Genomic DNA, 26,451 nt, shown 5'->3' with positions numbered 1-26,451 from the left:
CCCCCCCTTTTTAACCTGGAACTCACTTTATTTCTCTCTTAAAAGCTTTGTGGTGGTTCGTTTCTGTGTGTTTTGGATCTTTTAATAGTTTCTCCTCATAAGGTTGCCTTGCTGAGACGGTGTCCTCTAAAGCCTCAACACCAGAAACAGCACAAAATAATTACAGCAAACAGGAATGGGCTTGGCAGTAAACAAATGGTGAATGTGAAAATCACATGTGCAAGCCACTGAGGGCCTCTCTTTACATTTCTTTTAAAAAAAAAATTCTAACACACACTTCCCAGCCAAAATTCTTGAAGCAGCCTATCAGTTGCGTGTTTGCTATTATATGTGTGCCTGATAGATGGATAAGTAACCCCATTAAAAACCTGACCAGCTCATCTAATTCCTCATTTTAAGCATGTCTATATTGCTAATGCTTGTTTTAGTTACCTTGGTGAGGGCAGGACTTGCCAACTGTTTAAGGGCCCAATCCTATTGGGCCATAGCACCAGCTGTGAGCTTCAGCGCTGGCACTAGGTGTTGTGAACATACTGTAAAGCACATTTGTGCTTTGTAAACCGCTTTGTGAACTTTTAGTTGAAAAGCGGTATATAAATACTGTTAATAATAATAATAATAATAATAATAATTTACTGCACCCTCAGAGTAAGGAGGGCTGGCGCTGGGCCAGCACCAAATAGTGCTGGGCCCAGCACCAGGAGGAGGGTACAGCATGGCTGCCAGAGGTGAGTACACCACAGGGCAGTGATGCAACCTTTGGGGGCAGGGAGAGGCATCCCAGGGTATGGGAGGGCAGACTGGAGGGAGGGGCTGGGGTGAGAGAAGGGTGGGACTGGTGGAGGCCTTCTCTGCTGGATTCTATCCTCCATGTCAGGCACAGACTTGACATGCCTTTCCTTGGGGGAAATGATTTCCTTGTTTTATATGATATGTTAAAAATTCCTGGGCTCAGTCTGGAGTTTGTTTCAATATTTGCAGGATTATGACTACCAAGTACAAGCCTGAGTAAGGCTGCAATCTGTATGCAATTTCTTGGCAGTACACTCCATTGAGCATGATGGAACTTTCTTCTGAGTAAACATGTATAGGATTACACGCTAAGTTCAATTCACATGTTTAGTTGAAACTACCTGGAACGTAAAACTAGTCTCATTTATTTCATTGGGACATGTGCTTAACTTTCTTTGGATTTCTCCCTTTGGCACTTAAACTAGATTTCTTAATGGCTTCCTCCAGTCAGACCAAGCCTTTTGTGTGCATGCAAACATGCATACGCAGGTTTGAATAGAGAAGGACATTCTTAATTTCAAAGTAGTTGTCAACAAATCATCTTCAGGTTGGGCAACCATCAGTTTTTCAGGTTCCCAGAACTTGATGGTAATTTAAATGTTTATTGATATCACTCTAAAAATACAATTTTAATTTTATTCCTGTTTTTTATGATTTGGTGTCTTGCCTAATCACAAAGATTTGGATTGTCCTTTCATCAACTGTAGCTTGATATGTGAAAATATATCACAATGAAGTGGACTAAATGTTTTCAGGCATAAATTTTTCCATTTGTTGACAGAAAAAATGAAAGCTGCAGTAGTTTATATATGTTACCAATGGAGAGGTGGCTAGATTGACTTTATGCATTTTCATTGTCACTTCTGATATTCCTTTAAAACAAAATCATCTCTATTTACACAAATCTTTAAAAAATGCTTTGCAAATCAGTGGTGTCTTGTTTTTTGATACTTTAATCCAATTTATTGTCATGTTGTACTGTCATATATTGAGAGTATCTTAGTTAAAATAACTCAGTGTCTTAGTTAAAATTGTCTTAGTTAAAATAATTTATCTGTAACTTTCAGTAAATATCAAAGTAAAGCCAATATTCTTCATTTCAGAAAGGATAAGGGATCTGAAATTTTGGCAGGGCACAAGAGAGACATCTTTTTAAACTGATGATATCACAGAAAAGGACAAATTATAATGTTCTATTGATAATTGATGGTTATGTGTTGATTCTTCTATTATCTGGCCAAAACTCATAAAAATAATAAAGGCTTGTAATTGTTAAAATTAAATTATTTGTTTAATTATGTAACAAGTATTTTAATGCTGTCTATGCAACTTAGAGCTTCTTAATTTTGTCTCTTTCTGAAAGGATATAATTAGTAAATTGGCTTTCCTACTAAAATATTACTTGGAAAAAAATGCACAAGCTGTGTTGTCTGTTTAAAGATGCTTATACGGTGTTTTAATCACAACTTTAAAGGTTCTTCTGGGTGTGATAAAATATATTGGCAACCTTCAGTCTCGAAAGACTATGGTATCGCGCTCTGAAAGGTGGTTCTGGCACAGCCTCTAGTGTGGCTGAAAAGGCCAATCCGGGAGTGACAATCCCTTCCACACTGGGAGCAAGTGCAGTCTGTCCCTGGTCTGTCTCCCTGGCTATGGGCCTTCCTTCTTTGCCTCTTAGCCTCGGACTGCTGGCCAAGTGTCTCTTCAAACTGGGAAAGGCCATGCTGCACAGCCTGCCTCCAAGCGGACCGCTCAGAGGCCAGGGTTTCCCACTTGTTGAGGTCCATCCCTAAGGCCTTCAGATCCCTCTTGCAGATGTCCTTGTATCGCAGCTGTGGTCTACCTGTAGGGCGCTTTCCTTGCACGAGTTCTCCATAGAGGAGATCCTTTGGGATCCGCCCATCATCCATTCTCACGACATGACCGAGCCAACACAGGCGTGATAAAATGATGTCATGTAAAAATCCTCATAGGATTGTTCAGTGCCGTGAGGGTTTTTACATGACGTCATTTAAACTTAGATTTTGCTTTGAGTGTTCTTACTTAGACATAGTGGAAATGGAAAAGACATAGTGGAAATGGAAAAGGTGCAAAAGAGAGCGACTAAGATGATTACGGGGCTGGGGCACCTTCCTTATGAGGAAAGGCTACAGCGTTTGGGCTTCTTCAGCCTAGAAAAGAGCCGTTTGAGGGGGGACATGATTGAGACATACAAAATTATGCAGGGAATGGACAGAGTGGATAGGGAGATGCTCTTTACACTCTCACATAATACCAGAACCAGGGGACATCCACTAAAATTGAGTGTTGGGCGGGTTAGGACAGACAAAAGAAAATATTTCTTTACTCAGCGTGTGGTCGGTCTGTGGAACTCCTTGCCACAGGATGTGGTGATGGCGTCTAGCCTAGATGCCTTTAAAAGGGGATTGGACAAGTTTCTGGAGGAAAAATCCATTATGGGGTACAAGCCATGATGTGTATGCGCAACCTCCTGATTTTAGAAATGGGTTATGTCAGAATGCCAGATGCAGGGGAGGGCACCAGGATGAGGTCTCTTGTTATCTGGTGTGCTCCCTGGGGCATTTGGTGGGCCGCTGTGAGATACAGGAAGCTGGACTAGATGGGCCTATGGCCTGATCCAGTGGGGCTGTTCTTATGTTCTTATGTTCTACTTTGTCTGGCAAGTAACTCTTCTATTTTCCTCTGCATTTTCATATCTCCATAGATCATGTTTGTTGTGGGTGACTTCCCATCTAGTGTTACCACCATTGGGAACTCCCTCCACAAAGGAAGCATCCTTCATGAATGGAAGGAACATTCCACTTATGGAGAAAGCTATTGTTTGCAGAGGGAGCTCTTTGATAAGTAATGGTGAACTAACATCTTTGAATGTCAGCTTGCATGCCACTATCAATTTTTCCTTCAGTGTACGCCATAGAAGCGTATTTGGTTTTCTCTAGAGTGAACTCAGTTTAAGTTGGATATACTGGCGTTGCTAGAACATTTGACACCCAGGGCCCATCAATTTTTGACACCCCCCCAATACAACAAAATTAATTAATTGAGCTTTAAGTCCTGTGGGAGCCCAGGTCTACCTGCCCAGCAAACTTCAGCCACAGAGGCTTCAACCAGGAGCCCAGGTCTGTCCACCTGGAAGAGATGCTTCCAGAGAGCAGTCAGAATGGGAGTACTGGTCTACCCAAGCAGATAGATCTGGGCTTCAAGCCCAGGTGGAAGCCCAGGTCTACCCACCTAGCAAACCACAGCCACAGAGGCCGAAGTTCAACTGGGAGCCCAGGTCTACCTGCCTGGTTGATCTGGGCTCTGGACTTAAGAATGCTCATCCGCCTTATAAACTAAAACACTGCTTCTGTCCCTGACTCAGTGACATACTGCCCCTGCACCTGCAGGTTCAATGTAGCCATCATGGTTAATAACCTTTTGTTGGCATCCTTTAGTCTCGGAAGACTATGGTATCGCGCTCTGAATGGTGGCTCTGGAACAGTGTCCTCTCCAGTACGCGAAGCCTGGGTAAAGTAGGTATGGAGGATAGGCTGTTACCCATGCAGCAAATCCCCCCTCTCCACGTCACTGAAATGTTCCAATGGAAAGGCAGAAGCCAATATGGTTGGTTCCAGCGGCGTCGCAGGAGTTGCCAGAACATGACTGTGTTCAGCCATGAACTGCCTCAGGGACTCCGGCTCCGGATTTTGCCTTGAGGTTGACTCCTGAAGCCTTTTCCTTAACTGGATGTAGCCACAAGGCAGTGGAGGTTTGGGATCAGAGTTTTCCTTCTCTCAGATGAGCTGCCTTCCCAGGCTGATGAGCCCCATCTACCTGGTGGCTGTTTAGTCGCCTCTTACGACAAGTACAGCCAAACTGAGGACCTATTCTTATCCCCAGCCCCCAGGGGATAACCATCGGTAGACTATAGTCCACCGTGAATGCTTTGAATCCACTTTAAAAGTCAGCTAAGCCAGTGATCAACAACACCCAACCTTCCCAACAGTAGCATCACTAGGATTGGTGTCACCCGTATGGTAACTCATGGTGTCACCCCCATTTTATTTATTTGTTTATTTAACTATAGAACAGGACAGGTTACCAAACCAATCAGTAACCAACAAAAAAGCAGTGCCCAACTTGATGACACACAACTGAATAGGGGTTTGAGTATTAGCTCTAATACATGGAAAAGGGAGCTGCCTCATAACATCTTATTGGTTCCATGCTGTGTCATAATAACACCTTGTAAGCTCTCATAACATAACTCAAGCTCATTGGTCAGTTTTGTGTTAAGGAAATCCACTTTTTGTGATATAAGGCAATTGTGTTTCCTTTTCCGGTTATTTGGCTATAGCTTTTAATAGAACACAGATACAGTCATGCGCCAGTTAACAAAGGGGATCGGGACTGTGATCCCCGTCATCAGCCAGCGCTCGATGAAATCTGAAGCCTCTGCAGGGAATAGGATGCTCCACTCTGCTCAGCTCCCCTCCCCGCCCCTCCAGAGGTTGTCTGACCTTCCCAGAGGCAGCACATGTCTGAGTGCTGCCTCTGCGAGACTCAGACTGAGAGAAATTGTGCCTCTCTCATGATTTCTGGTTTCACGGAGGAAGCCGGAAATTGTGCAACAGGCGTGATTTCCCTCAGTCTGAGCCTTGCAGAGGCAGCACTCGGACATGTGCTGCCTCTGGGAGGCTCAGACAACCCTCCAGAGGCAGGGAAACAAGTTCCCCTCACTTTCGGAGGTTTGGGATACGCCCCCAACAGCCACATGTTTATGTGTGGTTGTTGCATATGTGATCCCAATGTAAGCCGGTAGGTTGCTAAGGGGTGCACACCTGTATTTCAATGCAGTTTGTTTCATTGCATTCTGCTGTAAATTATGCATCTGATGGCACATAGCATGGTGGTATTAGTCCTAAAAATCACAATTTCCACAATTTTGGTCACTAGTGGTGTCACCCCCCCCCCGAAGCTGTCACCTTATTAACACCTTATTGGTTTCATGCTGTGTCGTAATAACATCTTGGCTCTTTGAATAATCAGTCTCATTGGTCCATTTTGAGTTAAAGAAATCTACTTTTTGTTACATAAGACAGTTGTATTTTTGTTTTATGGTTTTTTGGCCATAACTTTTGATAGAATTGAGATATTTCATTCCGGTTTTTTTCATTGCATTCCACTGTAAATTACACATTGAATGGTATATAACATGATGGTATTATTCCTGCTAACCACAATTTTAGCGATTTTGGTCTTTAGAGGTGTCTCTCCACCTCTAATGATCAAAATCGCTAAAATTGTGTTTGGCACCTGGGGCCCCCTCAGCCCCCCCATTTCGATGCCACTGGTTTGGATAATAATGATATCTGATGGGATTAGACACTGTACAACATGAACCAAAATCATTGTGGCAAATGTACTGATGTAGACCGTGTTCTCAGAAAGCAGAAATCACTGGTAATGTTGTGCTTTAACTATTTGTTTTAGATATCAATCTAGATCCACCTTGACCAGCCAAACACTTGTTTCTTTGAGTGGCTTCTCCAAAGACTGTGCATTGTTTCTGTAGTAAGGAATCAGTTGCTGAGGAAAGTATCTGAAGCCTCTGGAATCTGAGATGTGGACCTTGTAGACTCACTAGGATTCCTAGAGAGAGATGAAGCAACCGCCACACAAAATGATTTCCATTTGATTTTCAGGGAAACCCTGATAGAGGTCTTTAGTTTTGGCAGGTTTTGAAACATCCTTATAGCTCTCTTTTTGGAGAGTTGCACTAAACTCTGATACAATACAAGTCCTTATGGCAGCTAGCCTATTGGCTAAAAGTATGATGAGATACTTCTGTGCTTTGTGGATAGTTTATCTAACTTGCTGTGTGAAGTTTTGGGTTTCCTTATGCACGCAGTGAGAATATGGAAAGACAAAAATAAGTTTGTGATTTTTAGAGTGTAATTATGTAAATTCATATGGGAAGCTGTAGACATGACATTTATCATTGTTAATAGCCTCTTGGTTACAGATACATAGAGTATGGAATCCTACATAGGGGATATTTGGCCTTAGGGCCAAACTAGATATGATGGGGCAACTGCTTTATTTCTGCCTCATTCTCATGTAAAGAACAGGTGGAGGACAATTAGTTAGATGAAAAGAAGCACACAGGAAATGGAAATGTAACTTGCCCCTCCCTTGCTATATTGTGCTCCATTGTCTTAAGCAATTTTTGCCCAGTTCAGCTCCACTGAACAGTGAGGTAAATTTCTTATAACAAGCAGCAGCAAAGTAAGGTGGGGTGGCTTTCATACCCCTCCCCTGCAAACACCTTTTTCATATGAACACTAAACCCACCATTTTTGCTTTATGGGCGAATGAAATTTGTACATGAATAAAATGCAGGTGGATGCCCATAATTACGAATTTGGCCTTGGCTGCCAGTTCTTTGATTGCAATACACATTTTTTTTAGCATCAAAGTTCATTGGGATGCACTCTGGCCTGTGTTGTACACATTGGCCATGCATGTACCCTGTAAAGTGAGGTGCTTGTATACCATGCATAGGACCATTCATATGTCATCATGATTATTGAAGAAAAAGAGCTGTGCAAACTGAGCCTATGTACTTATATGCCTTATTCGATGGAAGAAGAATATGTGCTTTCCCACTTCTCCAGCATACAACAAAGATTTTTGGATAGCAAAGTGAAATGGCTGTATATATAAGAACATAAGAAGAGCTCTGCTGGATCAGTCCAAAGGCCCATCTTGTCCAGCTTTCTGTGTCTCACTGTGGCCCACCAGATGCTTCAGGGAGCACACAAGAGACCTGCATCCTGTTGCTGCTCCCTTGCATCCTGAGGTAGCCTAAAATCAGGAGGTGTACTCATTTAGTTATTTGATTTTTCTCTGTAAACCGCTTTGTGAACTTTTAGTTGAAAAGCGGTATATAAATACTGTTAATAATAATAATAATAATAATGACATGCAGAATTGGTTGTGTTTATGAAGTTGCAGCATCATTTTGAGTAGTTGGTTGCATTATAAAAGCTTATTACCAGTGTTGAATGTGTGTAGTTTTATTTTGTTAGGCATAGCTTCAGTGACAAAGTACTTTAAGCATATCCTCAAAACAACTATGTGAGTTATGTCAGGTTATATGTGTATGAGAATTGGAGACTGATTTGACCAAGACACTGATATTCAGAGAGAACATTTTATCAGATAGTACATTGGTCCCATTACTTCTCATTGTGGAAACTGAAGCTCTGCAGTTAGCACTTGACATGCTTATGGCCCCACCTAAAACAACAGGGCCATGCAAAATCTAGCAATGGTAGCTGTTGTCAACCAAGAAGTCCTGAGTTATATGGTGCATTGCTGGTGCAACATTCACTTCTTTTCATGACACGAACATAGTAGCAGCAAATATTATGGCACTGAAGTAGTGCAGGACACAGTATCCAATCTAGGATACATATTTGCTGGTGCATCTTGCTTGCTTGAACCATCTACTTATTAATTTCATTAACTATAGGCCTTTATTATTGTTCTTTAAACAGACTCTTCTTGCATGGAAAAGCTACTTTCTAAAGACTGGAAAGAGAAAATGGAAAGATTAAACACAAGTGAACTCCTTGGAGAAATTAAAGGTAAATTAAAACATTTCATTATATTTTTATTTGAAAAGCAATCCCTCGAAATCATTTTTAAAAAATACTACAAACATTTTATATTGATATGCTTTCTGAAATCTCAAGAATATGAAAGTGAACTTTGTGTTCAGGGTGAATCGAATGGGGATTCTCTTGCATTTGTAAAGAATGCGCTCATGAAATATGTTCAGATGCATCTTGTTTTGTAGATCAGATCTATTTTAGCACTACCATGTCCTGAAAGGGGAAGGGAGTAGATTGATGTCAGTCTCCTGACTGGTCCACTTTAGCTAGTAGGGTTTGGCACAGAAGCAGATTAGGCTGTGAATTCTACTCATTTGTCTGCTGTGGTGAATATGTAGCAAGGTGTTCTGGGAGAAAAGCTCCCATTTCCTTAGGATACCTCCTACACTTCTACATGCCAGAGTACCCAGTAATGTGCCTGGGAATCTGCTTCTTGAATGTGTTTTTAGGCTACGCTCCTCAAACAGCATAGTCTGGGAAAGTCCCTATCCTACACCAGAATGTGTGGTTTTAGCATTGGGCTGTTTGTGATCTTGAACCACAGTATTTTAAGGAAACCTTGATGGTGGTTTTAATTGTGCATGTAGGGAGCTGTTGTTGTTGTTGTTGTTGTTTTACTTTCTCTCTTTGTTTTGTGTAGTGAGTTCTTCCGTCTTCTCAGAATTCCTTATAGTTCAGAGAAGATCAGTGAAGTAAAACATTAAGAAGAAAACAAAGTAGGTGATTAAGGAAAAGAATCATAGTTGTAAGGAACAAAGGTGTGGTTCTGTGAGGAAGAATTGCTCTTTGCACTGACTGTTACTGTGGAGTTTACTTTATTAAAAGGAAGGCATTGTTCTTAAGGCTAAATGAAGCACATACTCTCCCTTTTGAACAAGTACCCTTCTGCTGCAAGACTGGCATCTTAGTTATGGAGAAGGCTGCCAGGAACAAAGAAAAAAGGCAGTAATGCTATTTTTGTGCCAGCATCACACATGTTTGTGATGCCATCCATGTTTGCCAAAACACACAGATGATAAAAAATTAGAGATAGCACAAAATATAGCAGAAGGTTCATTTTTGCCTTATATTAGACATACAGTAGTCATGATAGCTTTTAAAGCTGCATTCTGCACCTATTCACCATTTTCTTGGTAAGACAAAGAAATAAATAAAAGTTGCAATGGCTTGTCCACAATTATTTATAAAACTTACTGTTCACCAGACATTTCACTTTTCTGTCTATCAATCATTTTTGAGGAAAAACTTTCCATAAGTTGTATTGGGTTTTTAAAAAAATTGTGCACAAATAATTGTATCCAAGAGCTCTAAAACCCTGGCCAGGCTCTGCTAGGGGTCTGCTAATGTACATTAGCAGTGTACTGGTACATTGCTGCATTTGGCTGGCTATGGATTGAATATATGGAATCAAGGCCAAGATTCCAAGAATCTTGAAACTAATTCAGAGAGCTTGGGGGAGAGTGATTTAGACTTGTTTTCTTCCAGTTTCAGGTCTGTGTGCCACAGGGCCTTTGAAACTGAGGGAACTTTCTGAAATAGAGGTAGTGGTACAGTGTGAGATGGGAGTTAAAGGAAAAAGTTGAAACATTCTAATGTACTGAGTTAGCACAAGGCCTTTCCATAAGTTTCAACAACTTATGGATCACAGTGAATATTCATGTATGGGGAATGGATTCTTTAGAAGTACACTTATCAGTAATTCTGCATGCAAAATCAGATTTTTTTCAAAAGGGCCAGGTCTCCTATTTGGAGGAACCCTCTTCTTCCCCATCTTTCAACTTTTTTTGGCTTTCTTTTTTAATCAAATGTCACATAGGATGGAGTCATTTATCATTAAAAATAGCTTAGTTTCTGTTCCACATGTCAACATAAATCTCTTACTTAGCAGAGTCCTACAAGCATCATGGTATTGTCACTGATGGCCTTGCAATGGTTTCTTTCAGCATAAAGGGTCTTTGAAGATCAAATAAAGGACGTCAGCCCCTAAGTAACACAAGCAGTTATGTTATCTCCAAGAGTCATGATTGTTCTAGCAGTCCTGTCAATCACTGGCTTCTGGGTCAACATCTACTGTGTGTTGGAAGTATTTTGACTTCCATTCCTGGGGAAGTTTACTACTGGAGCATAATCTATATTTATAGGCATTATGGCTTAAATGTCTTAAATGTCACATGCTGCCTTTCTTTGTACAGTATGCTCTATTTTGGGATAGACATTGACTGATGCGCATAGTTTCCCTGCCACAGAAATGCATTTGCATTGTATGGCTCTATTACTTGCACACAATCCTTTAATTCCATCTGTGCTTTATACCATCATTTATGTTAGTGACTCTTCTTTTTAAAAAAGGCTTTTGTTTTGTGTATGATTTGCAGTTCTAGTGGTCTAAAAATAATGAGCAAATAAGGAGGCTTGTGCTAGTTTCCAGGCTTTTAAAATTTGGAGGAGGTCTGCTCATTCTACTCTGTAGGAGATTTCCCTGTGAAACACATTGAGCATATTCCTTTATCCATATCAAGTTTCATTCTGATGGCTTGGGATAGAAATAGCTGCTCCTCTTTTCAGTAGCTAGGGGAAGAGAACCACAACAAACAATGGTATGCATGCTGTAATTATGGTTCATTTCTGGAATAGAATTGTTGACCATTCTGCGAATGTTGTGGTATGTCACGGATAAGTGCGTACCTCTTGTTTTCAGAAAGCGTAAAGTAAGATAATTGCTAGTACAGTTGTATTAAGAATTCTGACTGAGGAAAATGTAGGTTAGCTGTCAGAAGTTCAGCACATGTGATAAGGAACATTGTGAATAAAAGAAAGCTGCAAGGATTACCATATTAGTTTGCTTTACAGTCTATCTGAGATGCATTGAGATTATTTCTCTTAATAGTGCGAAAATCCCTTTTGGCAAGTCATGAGTGTATACGGCAGCCTACTTTATAAATATATATGGGTTATATATCACAGGAGCATCCATAGGTTTTTAATTATGCCACTTTATACGGTTGTAGACTTTTCAAAGCTCCCCTTTGTGCTCTCTGTTATAAACGTCTTTTACTTCTTTTGAAGTCTGCATGATATACATACGAGCAATTAAAAACACAGCTCAGGGTTGGAGACACAAGGCCTTCTTAATTAAATCTCAAACAAAAGCTACAAGCAAAAAAAAAACAACACCTCACTCTATGATTAAGGTCTAAAGTGTTGGGATATATTAGAATCATTGTTAACTGCTAGGGTTTAAAAAATCAATATACAGGAAAAAGATCAGTTGGTTCCAATTAGAGAAATCAATGTAAATACTGAACAGAGGGGGAAAACCTTTCAACTTAGTAACAGATCCTTATTAGTAATATACTACAGGGCATAACATTATTTTAGTGATGATTTTATTGCAGTGACCACATGGAAAAAAATGTTTAATTTTCTATATTATTAATCTGCAGTGTAAGTGTATTTTATGTATATTATTAGTTATGTATTTAGATTGATTTACCTCTGTCTACAGTCTCAGGGAAGATAGCAATATCTGTAGAAAAATTATAAAGGAGAAAAACAATTATGCAATCCATCCAAAATTGAACCTGTTTAATTCCTGTTAATGTAAATAGATTTAAACTACAATTCCATTAATTGAGCATCTTTATTCAGAGAGCGGCAGTTTAGGATCTGACCTGGTGAAAATGCTAAACATATGCTATCATTGACACTATCATTGAAATCAGTGTCATAAATGTTGAACTTTGGTTGGGTCATGTCCTAATTATACAATTAAAAATGTTCTTCTACCTTGCCACTAAATTCCCATTTTCTAAGCCAAAATGATCATCACAGCAACAGTATCCTAAAGTATTATTAAAAAATGTTTCCAACTGTTTTAAAATAATTCCATGAGCAATTGCATAAGCATGATATGCATTTTTGATTATTTCCTAAAATGTGTTTCTCTTTCTTCCTCTGGATCCTGAGATAGTAGTGGTAACTTGGAAGTAACAAAGAATCCTTGTTTCATGTGGTAGTTCTTAGGCTGCAATCCTATGCACACTTACATGGGAGTAAGTCCCATTGACTTCAATGGGATTTACTTCTGAGCAGACATGCCTAGGATTGCAGTGTAAATCTAAGTGTTCTAATGCTGGCCATAATGTTTCTTACAACGGAACATGGTCATCCTAGGGCAAGGGCATCAAAGCTGGTGTATAGTTCTAAGTTGCTGTAGGAAAGCCACTTTAAGTCATGACTTCCACCACATGACAAGCTGTTCAGGTACTACCATGTGGAATTATTTCAAGCAGCTTCAAGTACATTATGGCAACTATAATGTGTTAATGGATTTGCAAGTGCCTACCATAGCGTCATGGCAGCTGAGAATGCAAGTGTTGCAGGTCCTCTCTGCATAGGAAACTGCTTATGTGGATGGTTTTCTTTGCAGTTTTGGTAATTTTTCTACCTCCTCAGTGTAAATGCCAAAATATATGGTAGCAAACATGATGTTACTTCTGTTGTAAGCTTTTGACTACAAGTATTTTCTTGCATGCAAATAGCAAAATTGTGTAAGTAAACTGAACCTTCACACTTGTGAAATCAGCTCAGGATAAAGGGAACAAATTGCTGCATGCTACTGATCACATTGCATGCTACTTTGTCAAGTGGAGGACACAATGGAAGTTTGGGGAATGGGAGTTTGGATCATAGTTTTCACAATAATCAGAAATAAATATAATCATTTGTTCTTCATCTTGCTTTTGCGTTTACTGAATTCATATGTGACACCAGCCTTTTTCACTAGACTGTTATGGAAATTTTAATATTGTATTACACAGGAAAAACATTAACAGGCATCTGATTTGGGAATTTAACAAAATTATTGCACCTTTAATTATCTGCAGAAAATATGGCCACCACAAACTGTCACCCCTCGTTGACCATCAGTTTTGGCTCACTGGGTTGATGGTAAGGAGCAGGCTTGCTTAGAAAAAAACAGAAACATAATCTTGCACAACAAACTCTTAGTGGAACAGTGGTCAGTATCTTGCATCATGGTAGCTACACATTCCAGTCATAGCAAATGTGTACTTCATTTTGAAGTGTACTGAAGCAACAGTATTGGGCTGCCAAGCAATCCATCAGATCACAGTAATCAGCACAGGAAGCTATGCGTGGACAAAATTAGCAGCAAAGGGACATACCTCTAAATGTGGACAACTCACAGCGCAATCTGAAGGGTTCTTCGTACTGGCAGAATGCATGTTCTATCTGCTCTGTCTGCTGAAAAGCAGTAAAGCACCCCCCCCCCCCGCACCCCTTAGCGACGCGATCCTGGGGATTGCGTCGCTGCCTCCCTCCCCTTCCCCTGCCCCTTAAAGGGAAGGGGGAAGCGTTACACAAACTGGTGGGTCGCGACCCACCAGTTTGAGAACCACTGCCCTAGAGGCACCACTACAGGTACCAGACCTGAAAAATTTTTTGCAACTCATAGCTCTCCAAAAATATGCACTGTCTTTTAAATCACTGATTCAAATGCTTCATGTGTTTCAGACTTTACTCCCCTGAAGTTACCAAGGGGTTTAAAGTCCTAAGGCTATGCCCCTACTGTTGTTTTTACATGAAACATTTGTGAATGTGCTTTAAAATACGTACATTCTCCTCAAAGTCAAAGATTGTTTATTGTATTAGCTATCACAATAAGATAAAATGTATAAATCCAAGTATACACCAAGATACAAACAATGATAAAATGATAAAATGAGGCCAAAATCAAGCACAAAAGGCACCTACACCCATCATATTAAGGAATCTCCTTTACAATCTACCACTATTTCCCCTAGGTAGTTGGCATGAATAGTTCTGGCAGCTTTTGCAAACAGCGCCATGCTATAGGTGACCGATGGGTCACAATCGGAAAGTAACCAATACAATTTCATATGTGTGTTCTCCCTTGAAGGGTAACCAAAATAGGCTCCAAAAATCTTACCCTAGGATTTTGATAAAGCTGACAATGAAGCAGGTAATGTACAATATCTTCAATCTGTCCTGCTCCACAAATACAAAACCTCAAATGCCTGGGAATGGACATATATCTGCCATCTAGAACTGCCGTTGGCATAGTTTGAAAACGCAGTTCAGTGAACGCCTTTCTTAAAGAGGCAAAGGTAAGTGAATATAAATATTGCACTCTTGAGTGACTTGGTTTCAGGAAACAGTACAACTGGGAAACATTTGAAGATCTTACTATATCTAAGTGCTGATCATTATCCAGTTTAAACATCCATTCCCTCAACATTTGCTTTATTTCAGAAAAGACAAAGATGTCAGTAGAAAGAGCTTTTGATTTTAGGAGCATTTGCACCAGAGTGGCCCAGCCTCCTCTTCTCCACTGCTCGGCCAAACAGAGTTTAGGAAGACGATTTTCCGGCATGTCCAAGACTCTTGTAATAAGAAATTATAGCTATGGCAGCCCTGGCCTTTATAGATACCATACCTGTCTCCATTCTAAGAAAAGCTGCCGGAGTAGATGGTGGAACAGCCAAAATGTTCCTCAAAAATTTGTTCTGAGCAACTTCGGGAATATGTATGTTGTTCTCCTTAATACCCCAGATCTCTATACCATATAACATTTGGGAAATTACTCTCCCCGAAAAAACCTTTAAAGCTGGAATTACCAAGTTGCCTCCTCTAGAATGGAAAAATTTTAATAAGGCATAACTTGATTTTTGCGCTAATGTTTTAACGTTCTGAAGTTGGAATTTCCAGCTATTTCTTTCGTCAAAGAATACACCCAAATATTTAAAGGCAGGGACCTGTTCAATCTTGCGATCACCCAAAGTCCAACTAAATTTTGGTGAACGCTTGCCAAAAACCACTATTTTGGATTTGGCATAATTCACCTTCAATTGCTCCGAATCACTGAAATCTTGCAGCTTGTTTAGGATTCTCTTAAGTCCTTTCCTATTCAAGGATAATAAAACAATATCGTCCGCATAAATAAGGGTTGCGATCTTATGATTTCCAATTGAGGGGGCAAAATGATCTGCATGAGTTAGAACATTTACAATGTTGTTAATATAAAGATTGAAAAGAAGTGGGGGTCAACAAACACCCTTGTCTAACACCTTTGGTAGAACAAATTTCCTCCGTCAGTCTTCCATCTGCAATTATCCTTACCCTCAAGGTGGTATTAGTATATAATTCCTGCATTAAAAGCAGCAACATCCTATCAATATTAGTCCCAGCAAGCTTATCCCATAGGCGATCCCTAGGGACTGTATCAAATGCAGAAGAAAAGTCTATAAATGCTGCAAAAAGCCATTTAAATGGCCTGCTTGTATATCTACAGATTAAATGGTGAAGGACAAAGATTTGGTCCACCGTACTATGGCCTTTCCTAAAACCAGCTTGTTCTTGATGCAAAATATCGTTTTCCTCAACCCACTTAACCAACTTCAGAAGGAGATAACGACAGTAAATCTTAGAACTGATATCCAGTAAACTAATTGGGTGATAATTCTGGGAGTTGGAATGATCCCCTTTTTTATAAACTGGAAAGATAATACTCTGCCTCCAACCTTCTGGGAAAAATCCTGTAGCATTAATAAATAATTAGTAAATAATTTGGCAAGGAAAGGGGCCCACCATTCAATATTGGTCTTATACACGTCAGGAGGAATCATGTCCTCTCCTGGTGCTTTTCCTGTTGCTAAAGCATCTATAAGTTCACCAACTTCCTGTTCAGTGACTGGGGGCCATACATTCTCCTTATGGAGACTATTTACTATATTAGTTGGCTGTGTCATTTTAGAGCTCTACATTAGAACTCTGTCAAGCGACTGTGTATGGCAACTTCCCAAATTTGTTCCAAGAAAATATATTGCCTAACTTCATTTTTCTCCTTCTCTTTGATGAACATAGCAACAATACTCTGGGCCAAGCGGGTCCCAAAGCTGTCATTTATAATAAACCTTAGAAGACACAACATAATTACATAACCAAAACAATAAAAAGGGTAGCATATCTAGTAATTCAGATACAACTAGGGGAGAGTGTGGTTGTAAATTACAGACTTTGCTCAGTACTAATTCAAATATGAAATAGATAACAAAATATAAATGATAATATGCAGAACATTCTTTTTGTTTCTAAGCTCTTGTTTTGAAGATGTTTCAGAATACTGTATGATAATTTATACAATGCAGAGTCAATTGAACTCATATCTATTATAACCTTATAATAATTCCACTTAATTATTTGAAATGGTTAAAAAGTTGCATTCTCACTTTACTATATTTGTATACTAGTGACAAAGAAAATGCACAGAGATATTCATCATGACCTGTAATACCTATTTACAGAAGGGCCAAAATGTTTATCACAAAAGGTAGTTATATGTTTCCTTACAGTCTACAGTCTATAAGAAGAGCACTGCTGGATCAGGTCCATCTAGTCCAGCTTCCTGTATCTCACAGTGGCCCACCAGATGCCTCAGGGAGCACACACAAGACCACAAGATACTTCATTTCGCTGCCAGTTCCCTGCATCTAGCATTCTATTTACACTCACACCCCCCAGCGAAGACACCAGATTGCAATTAGGTTGAACTTATGCTACTTTATTATACACAGTGACCAATTTTTAATGCATGAAACTTACTGAATATACCTTCCCTTCCTCACCAGTCTGGGGTGATGAAAAACCTGCCATCCACAGCCAATTTGGATGACAGAAAAAAATTCGTACCTGGCCCTCATAATGAATGACCAGCCAGTGGCGTAGCTAGTGATCATGTAGCCCGGTGCCAAGATCAAAATGTTGCCCCAGAAGTGATGTCACAACTGGAAGCTTTTTAAAAAGTGAAAATTGGGAGGAACCCACCTCGTCCCCCCCAGCAGCTCACCAGCCACTTGCTCTGCTGCCTCCCCCCAGTCAGTGGCATAACTAAGGCATATATCTGCTACCGGAGGTCAAAGAACATTTTTAGCCCCCCCCCATATGACAAAATCAAATTTAATTAAATGAATAAAAAGTTATTTTTTCTATGCTGTATCATAATAACATCACATTGGCACTCAGAACAATCAGTCTCATAGGTCAGTTTGGAGTTAAGCAAATCCACTTTTTTTTCCACAGAGCAGTTGTGTTTTCATTTTCTGGTTAATTGGTCATAACTTTTGATAGAATACAGATATTCCAGTGCAGTTTGTTGCATTGCATTCTGAATTAAATTACCTTTCCAATGATATATAACATGATGGTATTATTGATACATACCAAGATTTTCACAATTTTGGTCACTAGTGTCAAGCTCAGCTTATTGCCCCCCTAAAGCTTGATACCTGGTGCAACTGCTACCCCCTGCACCCCCTTAGTTATGCCACTGCGATCAGCTAATCTCAGACTGTACATACCATCATGGCTTGTAACATGTGACAGAGTTTTCCTCAAGAAATCTATCCAATCCTGTTTTAAAGGCAACTAGGCTAGATACTCTCACCACTTCCTATGGCAAAATGTTCCACAGACTAATTACATACTGGGTAAAGAAATGTTTTCTTTTGTCAGTCCATGCCCACCGAATTTGGAACATTAGTTTTCCTCCTAGTGAAAGGCAATAAAGGCATTCCTAGACAGTGACTTCAGATAGAATAGATAACCCTTGACAGATTTATTCAGAGGGCTACATTGTGAAGCAGTACAATGCACGCTTTTTCATGTATCTCTGTTTGATACATGGAACTGCACTATATTGGAGTGCATGAGTTATGTTAAAAATACAGACATACATGAGTGCATAGGAAGCAAACAATCAGCATAAAGACCAATGATTAGCAATATTTTTAATTGATAAGTCTGATTAGTGTTTTGGTATTGTAGTCCCCCTAATTTTTTAATAAGTTGTGGTATTTATTGTTTCTTGTCTTTATTTGATGTGCTATTTTAAACATGTATAAATAATTGTTTTTGCTGTTTTAGATTGAATTGTGAGCTGATCCTTTTGGGATGAGGCAGGATATGAATTATTTTAAATAAATGAATTATTTTGAACAAGAAATGTATCCATCCTATGTTGACCAAAAAAAATCTTTCAACTAGTTCAAAAACCAAAAACATTTTTTTCTAACAGTTCCAATGAACAGTTCCTATCAGTAGCAACTTCTAAGTAACTCAGAGATTTCCTTGGAAATGTCTCAGGTTTCTTAAATAGTTTCACCACCTTCAGCCAAGACAATACTGTTCCTGGAAGTTATAGGATAATCTCTTTTCACAAATTGTGCCTCCAACTTAAGTAAACTTTGATTAGAACAGACAATAGACCTTGGGTGCCTGATGGAAACTTCCAGCATCCTGTAAGCCTTTCAGCAAGCAGACTTTTGGTCAGACAACTCAGGAAGCCAGGACCAGCTGTTATAAAATACTACAATACTTAATATGTTCTATAACAATGTGGTTATGTTCCTGGAAAAAAGAGAGTGCTGTGTGAAACACTGCAATAGGAGGTAATTATAACACTTATTTACATGTGTACACTGTACTGTAAATGTGTTCACAGTACTGTGCATGTCTTCACAGTCACAACACTGTATTTATTGGTGCATTAAGTGGGAGCTTCCTGCTTAATTGCCCTCTGTTGCCATCACTTCTACATCACAGTGGCAGAAGACAGTGGAAGGAGCTATTTGTAGAAGAATGAACCAAATTGTATGTCATCCTTGGGAACTACTAGCTTTTTGTTGCAGAAGGCATCTCTGGTAGAATGTTTAACCTGCTGTTACCTCTACCAAAGCATTTGCTAGCAGCAAGCAAGCAATTGACCTTGTTCTAGTTAGAATACACTGCTCTCTCTGGTGAAGCATTAGTTCACTGGTATAGCATTAGTGCTATACCAATGTTTTACCAGTGCAAAGCAATGTTTTAGGAAGCAATGCTATTATAGGAGATATAACAGAAGGAGATATTATAGGAGATATTATAGGAGATATAGGAGATATTATAGGATATAGCATTAGTGCTATACCAATGTTATACCAGTGCAAAACAATGTTTTAGGAAGCAATGCTATTATAGGAGATATAACAGAAGGATAGCTGTCCAGATGCACTTCTATGAGAACATTCACTATTCTGGATCATTCTGATGAGGCAATTGTAGTGATAATAAGTACAGAGATAGGGTTGGTAACTCTTCATTTTAGTCACACTGTAATGAAAGAATGTGCCCTTAGTGTGAATATGTCCTTTATTGTCCTTGTCTTTGAAGGAAAACCTTCTGAAAAATGGCATTTTCCACTTGGTTGTCACAATCATGAACACACATTTTATTCTCTGATTGCCCTGTGTCTGTAAGATCAGGGATCATACTTCCTGGTTTCCTGTGCAATGCCAAGTATATGTGAGTAATGCACATTCCCTTTAAGTATCATCTATATGACATTCGTCTTTTTCATGTCTCTTTTGTATTGATTTTGAATGTGGATGGATGTGTGCATTTCAGTTAGGAAAGCAAAGGTAAGAACTGGCAACTCGGTATGAGATGTTTTGCCATAGTTTCACAGGAACTAGCATTTTATGAATGAGATTTTTAAAACAAATGTGAAACTTAATTTGTATACTTTTTAATAAAATAGCTTTATATTAATTGCTTTATTTTAGATATTAATTCTGTGCAGGGCTGAACCAAAATCTCTTGGGGTCTGAGACAGTGTGCCAAATGCTACCTATCTTTCCTGATGATGTTTCAGCCTCTTCTCCTCCTACTGCCTGGACTGGAAAAAGAAGAGGGGAACAAGTTGAAGAGGAAAGATGAAAGAGTGAAGAGTTGTCGGCAGAGTGGCAGAGATACTCCTCCACACTTCTGGTCCATTCCCTTTTTCTTTTTCCAATCCAGGGGCTACAAGGAGGAGGGGTAAAAGCAAATGGGTGTTCCTTGACAGCATGCTGCCTTAGATGACCACCTCAGTTAGCCTCATGGATATACTGGGCCTAATTTATATATTCTGTAAGTTCTGAAAACCTCATTACTATTTATTCAGTTTTATGTATTTATTTAAAATATTTTTAGGCCAAAATTTCCAAAGCAGCTTGCAAGGCAATACAGTAGAACAATTTTAAAAAAATCAACAGTTCAGCATATTTGTTCCAGTCTACACATCAGATTCATTACATAGAGGAAATTTACCTTATGGCATGGCTGACCACATTATTTTTCTGGTTGGTACAGAAAGTTTGTGTACCAGTGCAAGCAGGATAGATTATAGAACTTCATACCTGGTATAAGAATTGTGTTTCTGTGACGAATCTATCATGTGCCACTTTTTCTATGTGAAGAAAGTAGCATATAACTTAACCCTCATTTAACTTCCTGGTTAACCTTTTGAATCCAAGTTGCCATATTTACTTTTTCATTTTGGAAGACACAATGATACAGAATAGCAGTCTTGGTATGCTAAGGATAGGGAAACTTTTTGTGGGTCTGATCACGTTGCACTGCAACATGTTTTGTAGGAATGTGTGTGTGAGAGTAGAGATGGTGGAAAGCACTTACTGGACATAGGCAAACCAGTTTACTGGATAACCTTATGCTTTGATTAATCATTAGTGTCACCTGTTCGTAGTATTTGTTCATAATAATGCATGTTAAATTGAAATATAACAGTTCTTGCAGAGCTGTAGATCAAAATAATACTGCCATCTGCTTTAAAAATGTTGCCTTATAGGTTAATCTAAGTGATCGAGTAGCTTGCTTATGTTTAGAACAAATTATAATGCCTATTAAGATTTGTTTAAATAGGTTTCCATCACAACAGGTGCACAATTATTTTATGAGTAAAATATTATAAGCTTCTAAATTAGCCAGGGCAAAATGCAAGTTGCCTGATTAAATAATCAAACCTGATGCTTAAATGCACCTGATTTCCACAGGAATTTTAAGATGTGAAGTTCCAATCTATCTGGTAGGATTTTTTCTCCACTGTGTAGATTGTTTGTAGCAAGCAAACGACAGCTTGCAGAATAACTGGTTTGATGTGTTTTACATAATTTGCCTTACATTATACAAGGAAAAAAAATTAAAAAGCTGCTAATAATAGGCTGTGTCAGTGAAGGCATTCTAGTCTATGTTAAAAATATGGGTACATCATGCAAAATGATTTGATTGTGTTCTGTATTCAGCTGGAGGAAAATCAGTGTGAAACCTAGGAAACACAGTGCTCATTTCTTTGAATGCAGCACCAGTCTGTGAATGCACCACCCATTACACATAATGGGGCATGAGAACATATCTTCAGTTCATGCATCTTCCATTTATAATGGGTCTAACTTGTCATGCAGTTGGACACGTGTGTACATTCTTATGCTTACTTGGCCCACCCATTTGATCTATGCACCCATTTTTTTATGACTGAAGGATTGCATGTACAGGGCACACATGTATGTACTGTATAATCTGTTTAAGCACATGAGGAAAATGAGTGCAAGTTTTGAACTCACTTCAGTGTCCACCATGTGTAAAGCTAACATAACAGTCTGTTGTGCAAACCAATTCTCATAGTGATGATGTTTAAAAAAACATAACTTGGGTTAGTTTTTGTTTTGCATTGTGGGGATCAAGTTGGAAGGCAAAACTTCTGAATCAAAAGTTTACCATGGTGCCAATTCACATGGCATTGATTGATTATTGATTGTTTGTATTGATTGTTTAGCTTGTTTGTATGAAATGGCTATTCTGCATCTGGGAAGGAGCATTCTTATATTGTAAATGCAATGCCCACTAATAAAAAAAGTGTATCAAGAGTTATACATTTATTTATTTTTATATAGAGCACCATTTGTGTATATTGCCCTTTAAAAATAGTGAGAAGACAGGTCTTTGCCCTGTGGACTCATGATCTAATATTGATACAAGAGAGATGAGAGGAAGGGGTGGGAAGTGAAGCCCAGAAGTTATACCGCTTTGAAAGATCGCTTGATGATGACTACCTTAGCTGGTCATACAATTGGCATTAATTGAGTAACTCAGAATCTGCCCTTAAAGCAGTTGTGGTAGTAAAAGATGAAGCTTGTCTTGATTGATGGTACTGCATTGGCAGGAGACATTTCTGTCTGTTATGACCATGGTGTGAAATCTGCCATATAAAGGGGTTCAACTGTTACCCTGCACATGCTTGACCTTGTCTGATCTCGGAAGCGAAGCAGGGTCAACCCTGGTTAGTACTTAGATGGGAGACTGCCTGGGAATACTGGGTGCTGTAGGCTTATACTATAGTCTTTTGAAACTGAAGGTTGCCAGCCAACCATAGTAAAATTATATTACATTAAGGTTTTTCAAGAACTACCTTTTCCACAAAATACAACTGTTCAAATTATTACAATACAATACAATACAGGTATTTATATACCACCTTTCTTGGTCTTTATTCAAGACTTTATTCAAGGCGTTTTACATAGGCAGGCTATTTAAATCCCCGTAGGGATTTTTACAATTGAAAGAAGGTTCTATCTTTCAAGAACCACAACATTCAGATGTTTCTGTCTGATCTGGTTTCACATTCTGGCCTCCATCCTCCCATGCTCAGAGCAGATGGAATAACTCGGCTCAGCTTGTCAGCTGCTTCAAGGTCGCACAGTGCCAGTGACCTCGAACTGGCAACCTTGTGGATGTTATCTTCAGGCAAATTGAGGCTCTACCCTCTAGACCAGACCTCCTGCCCAAATTATATGCAGGTAACTGTTTTCTAATCTGTTCCTGTTTGTCAATCAAGGACTTTAAAGTGAAATACAAGATGAGATTTCAAATATTTTTTTAAAAAGTGAGATGGAAGATGGAATCTGGGAAAACTCCAAACCACAAAAATTAGGAATGGAGCAAGGAGAGAACAAAAAATTGTAAATGCTGGGTTCTGCCTCTGCATATGTTGAATTTAAATAATTGTGTTGATGCATCAGTAATAGTAATTACTCATAAAAATTAAGGTCCTTATTTTGGGCAGCAATATACTTAAGTAGAGGTGAAATTAGATGCAATTTATATTAATTAGGGATAATATGAACATTATGCGAGTGGTTGACATTTCCATTATTTTGAAAGCATGCCACAGTATCTGAAGATGCTTCTTTAACATGACTTTGAAAAGCTGTAGATTGACATGTGCTCCTAGAGTGTTCACTACCACAATAAAAGATCACAGGGTTCTAACCTTCAAGGTTTGAAAACTATTTATAGGAAGATGTCACTGTACAATTCAGTTAAGAGATTTATAATTTGTTTTACTGTTTACAAGAAAGCTTTTTAGTTTTATCTGAACCATGTCATATTTTCTTATGTAGAAACACCAAAAGCAGCTTTCTCTATTGGGGAAAAAAAGAAAGGGCGAGTCATTCAAGCTGTAGAATGTCAGAAAGTGATTTCGGATCAATTGGTGTGTTCATATTTTACTTGATTGTAGCAAGGAATCAAAAAATAAATTTTTATTAAGAAAATGCTGTGGGTATAACTCTGGGGCTTTTTTAGATCCATGAGTACCTCAATTTTCAGTATGTTTTATTGGAAATAAGTCCCCTTTACTTAAAGGGAAATTACTTCCCTTTAAGTGCCTTAGGTCAAAATCTTAAATCATAAATCTTTTTGCTTTGCATTTTTGAACCCTTAATAATTATCATTCCCTTCATATATACTTTTTTAACAGCTTCAGGTTGCCTATGCACAGTGAAGGGTATGCTTAGGGATTATAGTACCTACATTTTGACACACTAGAATAGTGGTTATCAAACTCCCAGGGAGAGTTTGAACCGCTCTTAAGTTCTTGTGGGGGCGGGGGGAGGGGGGAGGCAGCAGCACAGTCCTGGGGATCATGGTGAGGTAAGCTCCACAAATGGTTTCACATCCTGGCTTGAAGCGGGTTGTTCTTGCAATGTGGCTGTCATTAGAGGGGTTACTAACAGCCTCACTGTTCATCTTTAAGGTATGCTTGGCCACCATTTGTATCAGGATTTTGGTGCAAGTCCTTCCACAAGAAATAGATCCATCTATTATTACATTCTCAAAATAGTGGGGTTCCAGTGATACTAGGAGAAAACATAATTTATAACTGCAAAGCAGGAAAAAATCCTCTTCTGCTACATGGTATAATAGCAATTGTATCCTGCCCAGTGCTTCATTATAAAACTTGGAGGAAAAAGTAGTGTAATATGTATTCTGGTTCCATGTTAGACTACAAAGTATGGGACAGTTCTCAGGTGAAATCATGATTTTCATATTTAGGCTTCAGCCTGGACGCTCAGGCAGTAAGCATCATGTGCACAGCAGGGCTCAGGCATTTTTGCCTGACAGGGAATTTCATAGGTGTGTTTTCAAGGCAGCAAGGAGAGCTGATGATAGGGGAAAAGTCAGATACTGCTTCTGTGTGCCTTCATGGGCCTGTGTGTATGCCTAAACCTGTTCTCTGGATAGTTAAACTGTACCAGGGAGGAATTTTCACACTATTCTGAAATTTACCCTGGGAATTTATTCTAGAAGTGCAACATTTTTTGCAATGTCAGCTGGCCTTTGTGCACAGAAAAGAAAGTATTGATGCTACCGCTTCTTAGTGACATATTATGTTTCTTGCAAAGCTATTATGTTTGGGGAAGGTTTGCATCCAGCAACCACAAGTTTCTCCATCAAAACATACCGCATGCATTGTACAACAAGGGAATCTACCAAGTAGGCATTAAGCTTTCAAAATCGATTGGAGAAGGTTTCACAGGGATTTAGTAGATTATAGGTTGATAACACCACTGCTAAATTTTCCACAGAAATCTGTTTTACTTTAACAACAAAGAAATGAACACACATGAGAATAAAAGTGAAGAAACAAATCCAGAGTGACTGTGGAACCTTTCCTCACTAATCCCAGCAAGAGAAGGGGGAGTTATTAAAACGTGAGAGAAATGTCATTCTTCTGTTTCCTACCACTATAAACTTAAGTATCTGCTTTAAACCTGCATGGCTGTTGAACTGCTGTAATGTAAAATTAAGTAAAGCTATATAATTCAAGGGACTCGAAATATTAAATTTTATAACCATGTTAACGTTGCTACTTAAAAATATGTTTTGTTCTTCTAGTAGTAGAAGTGACCCTTAAATTGGATGCATTTTGGATTGATCTTGCTGGACGGACTGAGAAAATGTAATTTATTATGCATATGATTCTTTCTGGCCCCTGATGTATTTGAACATTCATATGAATGTATGAAGTTGCCTTATACCGCATTATACCATTGGCTGATTTTTCCCATCCCTGCTACTTGAGATCCTTTCGGCTAGAAATGCTGTTGATTCTGGAACATTTTGCATGCAAAGCATCTGCTCGATCAGTGTGCTAAGACCCCTTTTTTGAAGTATTGACACAGTACAAAAGTCTAGATCTACTGAGGTTTTTTTTAAAAAGGGAATGCCAAGTCCCTTTGGGTAGTCCCAGTTTGTATTATGGAGTTGTTTTGACATAGGGCCAAATGTGGTCAAGAAGACCAAGTGATGCCTATTTCAGGCTTTGCCAAATTGTAAACTATGTTAAATATTTTCAGTGATTCAAACTTATATTTTGGAGTTGAGGCTTGCATTTGCTTTGTTGGACAGAACTATAAACAAAGATGTAGTAAGATACCGTGCTAAGACATTGTGGTTAGAGACCAAGTTCTGTTTCATTGTGACTCCACATAAATGGCTTGATTTCTGATCAGTTTGGGAAAGACATAAAAAAAAAAGTCTTAAACTTTGCTTAGAGACATCTGGCTAAACATATTTGGGCTTGTGGTTGAAAATATAATTAGACCAGAATCATGTAAGAACATGGGTGGAACTATGGTCTGGAAAATGTAGGCCATCTCTTTTATTTGCCAGCATATTGTGATTTGGATGCTGCTCTCTACATGGCTAAGAACCTTGGTCTCTTTTCTTCCAGCATGACCTTTAAAGCACAAAGAGACTGGCAATAGATTATGGTTTGATTTGG

The 26,451-nt window shown here is 38.9% G+C and overlaps 1 protein-coding gene across 4 annotated transcripts in view; it reads left to right on the top strand.

Annotated features, from left to right (window-relative positions):
- Positions 1–26,451, top strand: part of SOX6 (SRY-box transcription factor 6) — a 610,845-nt gene that overhangs the window by 345,702 nt on the left and 238,692 nt on the right. For all 4 annotated transcript variants that reach the window (XM_066640323.1, XM_066640338.1, XM_066640316.1 and 1 more), the window contains one exon: positions 8,358–8,447. In XM_066640323.1, coding sequence (XP_066496420.1) covers positions 8,358–8,447 — 90 coding nt within the window. The remainder of the gene's footprint in view (positions 1–8,357; positions 8,448–26,451) is intronic.

The sequence above is a fragment of the Tiliqua scincoides genome, chromosome 1, assembly GCF_035046505.1.
Source record: "Tiliqua scincoides isolate rTilSci1 chromosome 1, rTilSci1.hap2, whole genome shotgun sequence".
Classification (NCBI taxonomy): domain Eukaryota; kingdom Metazoa; phylum Chordata; class Lepidosauria; order Squamata; family Scincidae; genus Tiliqua; species Tiliqua scincoides.
The sequence above is the reverse complement of the archived record's forward strand: the minus strand, read 5'-3'. Positions and strand labels throughout refer to the sequence as shown.